The sequence below is a fragment of the Schistocerca piceifrons genome, chromosome 8 (assembly GCF_021461385.2).
Source record: "Schistocerca piceifrons isolate TAMUIC-IGC-003096 chromosome 8, iqSchPice1.1, whole genome shotgun sequence".
NCBI classification, from domain to species: domain Eukaryota; kingdom Metazoa; phylum Arthropoda; class Insecta; order Orthoptera; family Acrididae; genus Schistocerca; species Schistocerca piceifrons.
Genome location: NC_060145.1, coordinates 409,026,690 through 409,040,717, shown reverse-complemented (window position 1 = coordinate 409,040,717; position 14,028 = coordinate 409,026,690). Strand labels below are relative to the sequence as shown.

The 14,028-nt window shown below is 40.3% G+C and overlaps 1 protein-coding gene across 2 annotated transcripts in view; it reads left to right on the top strand.

The window, feature by feature from the left end:
- LOC124711701 (leucine-rich repeat-containing protein 47-like) overlaps positions 1-14,028 on the top strand; it is a 103,094-nt gene that overhangs the window by 38,233 nt on the left and 50,833 nt on the right. For both annotated transcript variants that reach the window (XR_007005500.1, XM_047241902.1), the window contains exons 4-5: positions 4,723-4,961; positions 12,633-12,735. Coding sequence is in view for 1 of the 2 variants with exons in the window: in XM_047241902.1 (XP_047097858.1) it covers positions 4,723-4,961; positions 12,633-12,735 (342 nt within the window). In the remaining variant the exon portion in view is untranslated. The remainder of the gene's footprint in view (positions 1-4,722; positions 4,962-12,632; positions 12,736-14,028) is intronic.

Sequence of the window (14,028 nt, the reverse complement as noted above, 5' to 3'; positions counted from 1 at the left end):
GACTTGTCAGGTTCATTCATGTATTTGCAAACATCCCATAATGACATAAATGACTGGCTGTGAAATGTTAGTGATGCTTTATACAGATGATTGTCAATTATCTGACATTGACACTCATGGAGGCAGCAACACAGCTAAATAAAATACTGGTTTACATGGAATACTAGGTGCAAACAGCTTCAACGAAACCAAAACTGATGAAATGCCTGCATAATCGTGTTATACGTAAACATATGAATCTGGTGCAAATGAACCTTACGTTTCAGTGAATAAAACTCAATAATTGTCTTCAAATAGCTTTTAAAAATTACGTAAAAATAATGTATACTTTGTGTGTCTGCGTGAAAATAAATGTAACATGTATGTTTATGGCATTTAACTTGTGTCATTCAATTTTTTTTTTAATTTCTGGACTTTTTGATAGTGAGAAAATGTGCAGTTTCAACTTGTGCAGCCTGCTGAGTTTCCTCTTTTACTTCCACTATACTCGACAATTTCCCACTCCATCCAACTCAAACCTATCCATTTGCCTTTCCAAATTCTCTAACTTACGTACCCAATTAAGGTATCTAATGTTCTACACTCTGATACATGGAACATCAGGTTGATTGATTTTTTTATGACATCATCCACCTGAACAGTCAATGCACAGAGACCTGAATGTGTGACTCTTTTACCTTTGGAATACACTGCCTGGCAAAAAAAGTGGAACAGTGAGAAGACATGGTCAAATGCCTATGTAGCTTCGCACATGTACATGCCACCGTTTGGTATATAAGTGATGAGTTTCAATTCTCTGAGACAGGTAAAAGTTTGCCAGATTGCATTAGTACTGTTATCTAGTATTCTTCTCTTGAATGATAGGGTATTTAATGGGAATGAACATCATCAGGTACTGAGTGGTGCTTGTGAAGGACACTGATGCCACATTGTTGGAGACAGCTTTATCAGCACCTAACAGATTTTTAAAGAGGCCTTATTGAGTGTGTCTGTTTGGCCAGCTGGTCAAATTTTGGAATATCCAGATTTGTTGGGCATTTGGATGTGACACTGGCTCAATGCTGGACTGAATGAGAATTTGAGGGCAGGCATACGTATCAAGGTTCCATCTGGGCACCACAAGGGAGAAACACATTGTAACCCATTCACATCTGTCTGCTATCTGAGAACAGAACTCCCTGCAACATTCAGTGTCATCTTGTGCCACTGGTCGGAGACTAGCACCAGCCACATTACGGAATTATTGGCCCATGCATAGGCTGCTGTTGAAACCACAAAACACAATTGTTCCCAATGGTGCCATGACCAGGAAGTGAGGACTGCTTATGAATGGTGTCACATTGTGTTCAGCAATCAATCGCGGTTCTGCACTATCCTGGGTGACCATCATCAGTGAGAGAGATGACAACCTGTGAAGAGATCAGATTGTACCAGTGTTTGGAGAGGCACAGCAGTGTCACTCCTGGCATCTTGGTCTGGGCAGCCATCAGGTGTTAGTGAGCGCGGGAACTCAGGTGACATGACAGTATGTCAAAGACAAGCCTTGTGACTACTGGAACATATGTGACACATGTCTATGAACTATGTGCATGATGTTGAGATACTCTTGTGGCCAGTAATATCCCCAGATCTATTCTGATAGAAAATGTGGAGGACCAGTTTGGATCCCAATTCCATTTGTGCCATTTTCCAGGAATCAGGGCCCAGTTAGAACAGTTGTGGGCCATCTTTTCTCAGGAGATAATATGAGGGAGGATCATAAAGTAACACAATAATTTTTTTTCTCCCCTGGTTTTGCAGCTGAAATGTTCAAGCTTCACTTGAAGTTTGTATTACAGAAGTAACGAGAGAAGCATGAATTACGAAAGAAACACAGTGTGCATGCTACTGTCAGCAACTTGTGAAGAGCAGCAAAGTGTCATTTGATATTTGTGCACCAAAGGGTAGAAACTGACTTAAATTCACAGGGACCTGTGTGGCTTGTATAGGGATGACTATGAACTCTAGCAATGTCTCCAGGTGGTGTGCTGTATTAAAGAGGGCCGTGTGAACCTTAGCAATCTGACACACTCTAGGCAGCCGGTAACAGCAGCAACCCCACAGAATGTCGGCGCCATTTAGGCAGCAATTATTTTGAATGACTGGCGTGTGCAGCTGTGAACCATATCGCAGCAGTTCAACATTTCCTGTGGTGCAGTGTCCGATACTAGTCATGATACGTTGTAATTCATAAAGTTAGTGATCGCTGTCTGCCAAAGAACCTGACAGAAAACCACAAGGGCCAGCAAATGATAAGCTTGGATCACTTAATGTGTTATGCTGCAGAAGGGCAGGACTTTCTAAAAGGAATCATCACTGGCGATGAGTCTTGTCCGTACCCTACACACTGGAAAACAAGAAGTCCTGAATGAAGTGGAAACATTTTCATTTCTCAATACGAAAAATATTCAAAGGGACTCGGTCTCTTAGGGAAGGGCTTGCAACAGCATTCTGGGATGTGTGTTATGAGTAATTGGTGAACTTCACTGAGCATGAGACCATTGTGAATGCTTCAGCCTACATTAAAACTTTGGTTAAGTCACATCGTGCCCTTTGTGACAAAGACAGCAGCATTAATGCTGATGGTGTCGAACTTCATGACAACTTTCTTCTCCATGTTGCTGCTCCTGTTTGTGAGAGAATCACCAAATCTGGGTGGAAGGTGTTCCAGCACCCACTATATAAATCGGACCTTGCGCTATCGGCCTTGTCTTTCTGGTCCCATGACGAAATTTCCTGGCTGGCCAGTGATTTGCCACAAATGTGGAAGTGAAACCAGGCAGTCTGCTGATGGCTATACTCCAGTTAAATTGACTTCTATGAACAGGGAGTATTGAAATTGGTACCATGATGGGAGAAATGTGTTGAACATTGGTGACTATGTAGAAAAGTAGGTAAAAGATGTAAGTTCTTTTTTTTTTACATATTAAACTTTTCAGTACTAAAATTATAGTTCACTTGTGCAGTGGCTTGTGGTACCCTTCCCAACTGAATCTGTGCATGCATCCAGGCCAAAGGAGGTGCAGTGTCATACTGATAAATGGGCTCATACTGCCCAGTTCTTTGTCAATTTGACTTGATTTTGTGATCACTGAAATAATGTCATATACCCTTTCAGTTCATGAAGTTTGGTTTAATTTCTTCTTCTTCTTCTTCTTCTTCTTCTTCTTCTTCTTCTTCTTCTTCTTCTTCCTCCAGCCTTTTTGCTAATCAGTATATTTTAGTCAAGAGGATGCAATTATCACTAATGCATATAGTAGAGCTGCATGTCCTCTGGAAATATAAAAGCTCTAGTTCCCCTTGCTTCAGCTACTCGCAATACTAACATAGGCAGTGTTGGCTAATGTCAAAAGACAAGACTTTTCAGTCATCCAGACTGTACCCCTACAACTACTGGAAAGGCCGTTGCCCATCTTCACCAACCATATACCTGTCCCGCCTCTCAACAGACAAGAATGTTGTCTTATTTTGCATAATATCACTCCATGTTGTTTTGTGGAATTATCATCTGAGGCAAGTAAACATAAAGTAAACGAAGTGTTTATTCAGCAGAAATGACAATTAAGAACATTGTATAAAGTAGGTAACAATATATCTTTCGAGAAGTCTTTTTAAGAATCTTGAAATTCTTGCTCATTTCCCTGTAAATTTTCTCCATGATGATTTGTGTTGCTAAGAATAAAAATCGGTTTCAGCTGAATTATGATCTACAAAATCACAGTACAGGCTCAAAAATAATTTCCATATAGACTTCGTCAGTAGATCTGGGTGAAGTTTCCTGTAATGATGCAAATGTAATAAAAATGTACCTCATTACCCACTCCCACAAAATATCTGCTTATAAAATTAGAAATAGCCAGAACCTGGCCGGCAGTTAACTTCAGGTAATGGAACTCTAGTAGCATAGACAAGTTTATAAATAAGAGAACTGTTTCTATGCTTCAAATCTATTACTCCCGTCCTCAGGGAAGGAAGGGGAGTTAATTGGGGAAGAGGTAGAAAAGAAGTGTTGATTGCTTAGTCTCTAGGATGAGAGGGGCCCACCTCATGTGAGGACCACAATGTCATGTGCTAGAGTATGATGTCCAAAAGACAGAGTGAAAATATGCAGAAAAGGCTAAAATTCTGATGAGCAACACAAAAGCAACTGAAAATAGGCATTTGAAAAAACCTGCAATACATAGATGGACAAAGTACCAGACAGTGGATCCAAAGCCTTTGGGTTTGATCCTCGGTCAGTCATAAGATTTCTGTCAGTATATGATAATACGAAAACTGCTAAATTGCACTATGGTTCAGAATTCACTTTGAATTGTAGATTCCAGTATAAATAGCTGGGTAAACAAGTTTATAGGTCAGAGGAAGGTAAGAGCATGCCACTTCCAATCGAATCGTGTCTTGTAAAGCACTAATGCTTAAGCCGACCTTGAGGTTGATGACAAGCTTTCCATGTAATACATGTCTTCCAGTTAAAGCTATCAGTTTTGTTAGCCTACGTTTGAAGTGATGACTGAATTAGTGTAGGTCACACTGTTTTAACACATTGATGAGCTGTAACTGGTGGAAAATGTGACTGCTTTTCTGTAGAATGCACATTGTGGTCCTGTTTTACTGTTTTGGTTTCTTACAAAAGTTAATATTTCAGTGATAGAGGAAACACAGGGTAGCTATTTGCTGTTTCAGACGAAACTTCATGATACTGTCTGTGATCATCGCAATTCAGCTACCATTGCAACTCATGATTTGGATCTGTTGCCACCTGGAGATCTTGTTTATACTGCGATGCCTCCAAATGTGCTGAAGATTCGTCCTCTTTCACGAACACGGGAATATACTGGTTTGGAATTGTTCCTACAGTTACAGAAAGAGGCTGATGAACTCAGAAAGGAGAAGAAACGCAATATTTACTCAGGAATACACAAGTTAGTATACATCTGCATCTCTATGTTGTTTTTAGTTGACATAATTGCAAATAATGTTGAGTGCTTTGGTTGAACACACAACTTTGATTGATGATAATGTGTAATAATACTGTAATCTTGTAACCATGGTCATTGTCCATATGTGAAAGCAGAGTCATGAGTAAGTACAACACTAGGCACTGAGAGCATGTTTAAGCTGTGTTGACACTGAAGTTTGCATGTGTTTCTTGCAAAACATGTTTCCAGATCTCCAACATTGTGTCTTGTTTAGGTCTCTGTTCACACTGGTGGCAAACATTTGTTGTGGTTTATCATCATCTGCATCTTCATTACTTGCAGGACTAGTGACGAGGAAACTGTCTTAGGCATTGTACTGTTAATGCCAAAAAAATTAAGATGACAAAGAGAAAGGCTTGGTTGTCATTCATGGTTGAAGCACACTATAGCAAAAGTAGCATAAATCAGCTGCTACTGGGATGACCAACATTTGATCATGGTTTTGAAGGAGATGGCCAACACCTAACCATGATTTTAAGAGACTCTGTCATCCTTACTTTTACTTTATTTCTTAATATAGAGATGTATTTTGGGGTAATTCTACTAACCAAATGAAAGTGTACATGATGAAGAATGATTCACTTTAGAGGCACATGGAAAATACTCATGAAAGTTGAACAGTATAGTAGTTATGACCAGGGAAAGAAGACCACACAAGTCTGAACATTGACAGTTTCTCTCTTTCGAGATGCTGGGAAATGTTTTGTTGTGTGAATTAATTGGGAAACAGAAAAATGTAATGAGTGTTTAAGCATGAACATGTTTGTAAACTCTTTTCACAAGTCCTTGTTACTTCCATGTGTTATTTACACCGTAGTCGGTAATCATTCAGTCGAGCATTTGTAGGTTGCTCGCAGAGAACATATATCCCCCATCTCACTACCCCTCAAAACGGATTGGCTATGCATTCCTTTTCTGCTGCTCAAATTCCATTGGGCCAAACTATCTTCTTTCCATAGAAGTGTGTACAGAAAAGACTATTGTTTACAAAAGTATAGCTCATTATGCAAAAGCTTTCAAAATCTGTCGGTCAGGGAAATAGAACTTTACGAGATTAAGGTTTTAACAGTGATGTTTGACGAAATGTATGGGAGAAAGAGGTGGTCAGAAGATTAAAAAAATCTAGGATTGGGGAATTGGTCACCCTATCTGCTACAGGAGTTTTCTGACCCTTCATTTTTCAGCAATCGTAAATTCATTTCAGAGCCTAGCATATTTATTTTTGTATTTATTTTAGATTTTGAAGCAAACCATAACTCATAGTATGTGAAGTTCGTAAAGCACTGGTTGAAATTGTGAAAGATTATGTAAATGTAATGGTAACCGAATTAAAAAAAAAAAAATTGTGGATATTGTCAACGTATCAACTGTATCTCAAAAACAACTTTATTTATATCATCACTAGTACTATCTATGAATGTGACGGGAGAATCGCTACCTTTCGGTGTTCGTGCCACATTCACTCATTGGTGTCACTGTAATTAACTGCTCCTGAAGTTCTGCTTCCAAAAGCAGTTGACTTATTTTGTTCTGTGTAACTGCTCTCTGGAGTGGCAAGTTTTCTTAATTTGCGTGCTACATACATGGTATTCGCATCACTGTCGTCCGTCTCTTTTTCTCCGTTTCTTTCCTCTTCAGTACATTAGCCAGTAAGTAGCAAGCAATGATTAAGCTATCTGGTCACCCACCCACCATCTTCTGTGTTTTGGAGGAGAAGAATGGGGTGGTGGTGGTGGTGGTGGTGGTGGTGGTGGTGGTGGTGGTGGTGGTGGTGGTGTACTAAAACGACCTGGTCCTTACTTTTCTAAGGCAAAATCTCCTGAAATCTGAAATCGTGTGTTTCAGATACTAGTGATTGAAAATACAGTATAGAATACAAATAAAGACTAGCAAGCATACATTTACATATCCTTGTCCAGCGTACCTGTTGTTTGTTTAGACTTTTGTGTATCGTACAAGGACCGAATGGCTTCATTACCAAACCTCCAAAGTGTGTACATTGTTTCAGAGGGACTACCTGATTTTTTTTTTTTCCTGTCCTCAATCTTCTTCTTCTTGCACTACTGCCAGTATTGTACAACCAGCAATCTAATCTTCTTTTCTAAAGAACTGCTGCTGATAAGAAACGCAGGAGAAATTGTTCTAATGAGTCCTGTTTTCTGTTTGTGTTCTTATAATTGGAACTGCTTACTTTCCATAAGCATTCCTCTTCCTTGTGCAGCACTGCGTGCCTCATCCACCACATTTCAGTAACAAGAATCAGTGCAGTCAGAAAACACAAATGAGCTACAGGGCATCAAAACCAAACTGCTGTCATCTTCAACCTTCAAAAGGCATATAACATCTCTTGGCAACACGACATTGCCAGCTTACATGAATGGAACCTCCAGGACCAGCTTCAGATTTTTGTCGAGAACGTCTTGTCATACCGTACTTTCCAGATTAGTTAGTGCTTCACACAGTACCCCACATTTCCAAAAGAACAGGGTCCTGCAGGGCTCTTATTGTCACTCTTTCTAGTTACTATCAATGGTCTGACAGTAGCTGTGGGGTCTTCAGTCTCTCTCTCCTTCCGTGCCGATGACTTATCTAGTGTGGGTGTTGCTGAATGCCAATTACAAGATGCTATTTGAAAGGTACAGTCATATGTCCTCAGCCACACCTTTTGGTTTTCAGCTGTCAAGACTCCCATCTTGCACTTCTGTTGACGTCATACTGTATATCCACAGCCAGAACTGTAACTTGATGACCAGTTGCTCAATATGGTTGGACTTAATACTTTTTGGGACTCATCATCGATTCCCCTTTGACAAGGCTTCCCCATCTTCAACAACTTGAGCAGAAATGCTGGCTATGCCTTAATACACCTTACTGCCTCAGTAACACCAGCTGGGGTGCAGACTGCACACCTGTATGCAGCTTTACAACCCCTTGATCCTGTACAATCTTGATTAGGGGAGCATATAGTTTGGCATCGCCCTCAGCATTGCGCTCACTGGACCAGATACACCACTGTGGTGTCCAACTTGCAGCAGGAACCTTTTGAACTAGCCCTGTGAACAGCCTATTCGCAGAGGTGTGTGTTCCTCCACTACAGATAAGGTGCCAAAAACTACTCAAGTATGCTACACACATTTACAGTTTACCCAAGCATCCACACTACCATGTCCTTTTTCCTAGTAGGGAGATCTACCTCCCAAAATAGAGACCAAGAACTGGGGTCACAATTGTAATTCAACTACAGAGTCTCTGCTCTGAACTCAAATATTCCCCACTTTCACCTTTTGTCAGGAAGCAATCGCAACACCCCCCACGACGTGTACCCTGACCTCGGATGTTCTCGGTTTACCCTTGGGATTGAAATATTCAGATGACCCCTTAGTTTTTTCACTGCTTGTCCCTGGCTGTCCTGCTTGCATTTTCGGGGTTCAGAAGTGGTGTACAGTGATGGCTCAACAGCCGATGGACAAACCGGTTTGTATCGCTACATGCAAGGTGCAATGAACTACACTCCCTGCGAAATGGATGCAGTGTATACACTGCTGAATTGGTGATCAAATGAGCCATTAGCCATACTTGTTCTTGCATCAGTAAGATGCTTCTAATCTGCAGTGATCCCATGAGCAGCCTTCCAGCTATAGACCAGTTGGTTGGTTGATTTTTGGGGAGGGGACCAAACAGCGAGATCATTGGTCCCATCTGATTAAGGAAGGATAGGGATGGAAGTTAGCCGTACCTTCTCAAAAGAACCTTCCCGACTTTTGCCTGAAGTGATTTAGGGAAATCATAGGAAACCTTAATCAGGATGGCTGAATGCATGTCTAAACTGTTGTCCTCCAGAATGTGAGTCCAGTGTGCTAACCACTGTGCCACCTTACTTGGTGACCATAGACCAGTGCTACCCCCATCACCCATTAGTGACGACTATCCAGGATCTTCTTTCTGACCTCCATCAGGCTGGACGACAAGTCATCTTTGTTTAGACCTTTGGATATGTTGGGATCTCGGGGAATGAATATGCCAACTAGTTTGCAAAGTTGCTATCACAATGCTGATTTTTGGTAATGGGGGAGGTGTGGAAGGCTCCCATAACTGTACCTTTGGCCAACAGTACACCAACAATTCTTGAAGGTCTGAAACTTGGAATGGTCAACCTTGGGCTCCCCTCGTTGCTGTCTTCCCTTCATGCTTTTCACAGGGAATCCACTGTCATTTGCCAGCTACACATTGCCCACACTTGACTGCACCATGGCCACATTGGAGAATATGGTGCCAATGTGGTACCTGTCTGATAGTGACTCACATTCTACTAGATTGTCCAAATTTGGCTGCTGCCTCCTGACCTGTTGCCTCTAGTGTTGGCAGATGACACCAAAGCAGGTGACCTGATTTTACATTTAACCCATGAAGGTGGTTTCTACTCGTCTCTGAGAGGTAGGACACTTTATCCTCATTGATAGCCTGAGGGCTTAAAGGGGCACCCCTCACCTGCTGATACGGGACCCATAGTGGCTCTTGTTTGGTGGTCCAGCCTGTCCCATGCCTTTACCGCCTTTTTATTCCCCTTATTCTTTTATATTTGCCATTTTTAATGTTTTGTATTTCCTAAAATTTCATCGTCTTTTCTGTACTGCTCATTTTTTGGTGTGATGAAGGCAGAGGTAGTAGTGGTCAGATGGAGAGGATGCGTCTTTCACTGCATACCATACCATGGGGACCTGCAACTGCCATTTTGGGCAGAGCGACTTCCACACCTTACTCCTTCTCACTCCTCTTCTACTTGTACTTGCTTGTCTCTCTTTCTTGTTATATCTTGGTTACAGTGAGGCTTCCCAGCACTTATCTTTTGTCTTTTTCCTCTGAGGATTATTCATATTGTGGTAGATAGAGGTTGAAGGAGTGATGCTGTTGCAGTTTGACCCCTTTAACTCCAAAAACCAACCAACCTACCTATGTCATAGTTTTGTAATTGTGCTTCAATTCATGGACTCTTACTAATATATCTATTTCCATGGAGACAATATAATGGAAGGAAACATTCCACGTGGGAAAAATTATATATAAAAACAAAGATGAGGTGACTTACCGAACAAAAGCGCTGGCAGGTCGATAGACACACAAACAAACACAAACATACACACAAAATTCAAGCTTTCGCAACAAACTGTTGCCTCATCAGGAAAGAGGGAAGGAGAGGGGAAGACGAAAGGAAGTGGGTTTTAAGGGAGAGGGTAAGGAGTCATTCCAATCCCGGGAGCGGAAAGACTTACCTTAGGGGGAAAAAAGGACAGGTATACACTCGCACACACGCACATATCCATCCACACATACAGACACAAGCAGACATATGTCTGCTTGTGTCTGTATGTGTGGATGGATATGTGCGTGTGTGCGAGTGTATACCTGTCCTTTTTTCAGACATATGTCTGCTTGTGTCTGTATGTGTGGATGGATATGTGCGTGTGTGCGAGTGTATACCTGTCCTTTTTTCAGACATATGTCTGCTTGTGTCTGTATGTGTGGATGGATATGTGCGTGTGTGCGAGTGTATACCTGTCCTTTTTTCCCCCTAAGGTAAGTCTTTCCGCTCCCGGGATTGGAATGACTCCTTACCCTCTCCCTTAAAACCCACTTCCTTTCGTCTTCCCCTCTCCTTCCCTCTTTCCTGATGAGGCAACAGTTTGTTGCGAAAGCTTGAATTTTGTGTGTATGTTTGTGTTTGTTTGTGTGTCTATCGACCTGCCAGCGCTTTTGTTCGGTAAGTCACCTCATCTTTATTTCCATGGAGATATTCACTAACGAGGCAGGTAGTCACTGTAACATTAGTTTATTTCTCAAACACAAGTTTAACAAAATCCTCATTGTATTATGGAAGTACTCGTAAATTTCCTTCATCTCAAATTAAATTTCCTTCATCTCAAATTAAACAAAATTCTTTTGCAAATGAACAAACAAACAATAGTTCTTCAATGGGAAACAATTTATTAACATTCCTGAATCCCAGAAACAAACAGTTTAGTTCTTCAACACATGGAATTAATCACAACAATTTTTAAAGGTGAGCAAAATCTTGAAATCTGGATAAAGTTAAGTGCAGTAAAATGAAAGGTTCCTCAGCTCTAGAATTTGAAAACTGTCCACACTTTTGCTTAAGTTGTAGAAGCTAAATATTTCCAAATTATCTTGCTGTAGTACTTTACTGGAGACCTAAAAATCAAACAATACAGAAAATTTCTAAATTCAGTAAGGGTAGAAGCTTAATGTAAAGTCTTCGCACTATCTTGTCAGTGAAGAAAACAGAACAGTGTAAGTTATACCAAGTCCTAGCCGATAACACTTAGTCCAGATGGGGGAGACGGCGTGATGTCCTGGCAGCTGATGGCGGAGTCCGTAGCGAGTCCTTGTGGAGCTCTTCTGGTCAGTTGCTTACTGCGATGGGACTAGTTTGCTAAGCTTGTGCCTCACAGGATACATGCGGTCCTATTTTCAACATGTGACCCTGTGGCTGCAGGAAAGAGTGTGGTAAGCCGATGACTTCTACTGTCACCTTACAGGCTGTCTGGTGGGCTGGTTGGAACACTGCTGTCACCACCCATTGGTCTGACCATGGAGTTAGAGTTCACAGTTCCCATGGTGTCTCTCCCACAGGAGGCAGAGCTCACAGCAATCCAAACAGCTTGGAAGTAGTGCAGAGTGCAGTCAGTGCCTGATGTCTAGGGTGCCACGGCACACACACTTGTCATTAAGTGCTCCTCCAAAGTGAAATTGCTGGATCTGCAGTTGTTCTTCACCAAATGTGGAAAGGCAATAAGTGAGCTGGTTAGCTCAGACTATGTTCTTCCTCAGGTAATAACTCGGCAGTTACATGGCAGTCGCATTGCAAGTCACATGAAGAGCACTGTTGCCATATCAGTGATCGGAGGTCAAATTGTTACACAGATACTCATTTAGTTAAGGTATGAAGGGAATTTCTGGTTGTCCAGTACAGCAGTAGTATACTTTTAAGTAATGCTTTGTTATTAAGCTAAACTCTAATATTATATGTATTCTAGCAAAACTATGTATGCTTTAGTTTCCACTACATTCATGTCACTCTCCCTTCCTTATTCTTCACATTTTCTCCATATTTGCAGTTCATCTGTAGAAGGTAGATTGCCACCCACACCCTCCCCCACTTCTCTGCCTTCACATTTTTTTCCGTATTTGCATTTAATCCCTGGAGGGTAGGTTGCCACACACCCCACCTCCATCCCCTTTCGTAAAATTCCTTATCTTTTTGTGTGTTTCACTAGAATTGTTCCTTTTATGTTCTCACATGAACATTTATATGTGAAGATGCAGAGAGAATAGTTTGGAACATAAATTTATGTATTATGAGCTTGTCATATCTGGAGAACTTAGTGTTGCATGCTCCTGTATTGAGGTGTTAAAGGTATTTGTTGCTGATGAGAAATCTTTAGTACTTGGCAGTTTAGTCTGCTTTTTGCGTTTGTGCATGTGGATTTATGGAAACTGACAGTGTGCCCATCCCCTTTGTAACCCAATATGACATTACCTTTCTAGCAAAGAAATAATCATATTTGTGTAGTAACTTATCAAATATCTGATTTGCAGGTATTTATATCTTGTGGAAGGAAAGTCACTTTTTCCATGTCTGCTGGATAGTACTGAAAGAGTGATATCATTTCCACCAATAACAAATAGTGATATTTCAAAGGTCAGTATCTGCATATTTGACAACCACTGTTGTCAGTTGCTTTTTTTTTATTATTCTGTAAATAATGAAATTCGTAGTAAATTTAAGATTTAAATCATGAAATTTGTGTGTTTTAGTGATATCAATATTTATTTGTGTGACACAATTTAAAAAAATATGTTATTACAGATTTTATAGTTTGTATGTGTAAGTTAATCCCATGTTCAAAGAAAATGGTTAAATTTTCATAAAATTAATAACTTAATTGACTGTCTTTCCTAAACAAAAGTTGTTCCAGTTGATATAATGAATTGCTGATAAGTACTTAACTCCAAATGAAATGGTAGTGTAAAATTCAACAGTCATATTTCTGAAGATAGGGAAATGAATGTGTAAAAGATTCAAGATAGGGAAATGAATGTGTAAAAGACTCTATTTTAAGTGATTTAAAATCTTTTTTACCAAGTAAAGGAAAGTATGATATTGGAAAAACAAATTATAAAGTAAGATAGGGAGATGTGTGAAAAGGGTTCTATTCAGAGCAGCTTGTCATGTTATGCCTCACATCTTTCAAATTTGTAGTCTTGGTGTGTCACTGTAACTCCCATCCCCTTTTGTGCTTCTCTCTGGTACTTACAATTAAAGTGTTTGACACTCTTCTGTTGTGGGACCAAATATTTTCCAGCAAAGAGGGTTGAAAGGAATATGATTGCTTTTAATTCATGCACTTCACGCACCATAATTGTTAATGAATTCACTGTAGTAACCTATATGCATGTGAAAATAATGGTGTGATCTCTATATGTACCACCTCTTTGATGATCTAAATAAGTTTGACAGTTCTCTCCTCCAGTTATTTTCCACAGAAAACTTGGTGCACACAACATTTGATGGTTTCTTATCAAATGTCTTCTTTATGTGTGAAGTTACCGAAGTCTTCATTCCGGAACAGAGAATTGATAGAAGTTGCTAGTAATCCTAAGACTTAAAGCAGCAAATGTTAAGAGTCCAGTCACTCCCAGCCATGCAGATTTAAACAGAAGAATACTGAGTTTACAATTCTAGTAGCCTGTACAGCAGGTTGTCAATGTTAATTATGCTCTTGAACTTTTTGTTTCAAATATATGACAATATAATCCAGACCCACTAGTGGGATCAACCTGTGAGTTAGCAATAAGTACCATTATTGAATACAAACTTGTCAGTAAGATACTTCCACAAAAAAATTGAGCTTCATACTTCAGTGTAGTTGCACGCAGTGCAAAACACAGCTGTTGGTGTTTTACCAACACTCCTTAAGTTAAGCAGAACTTA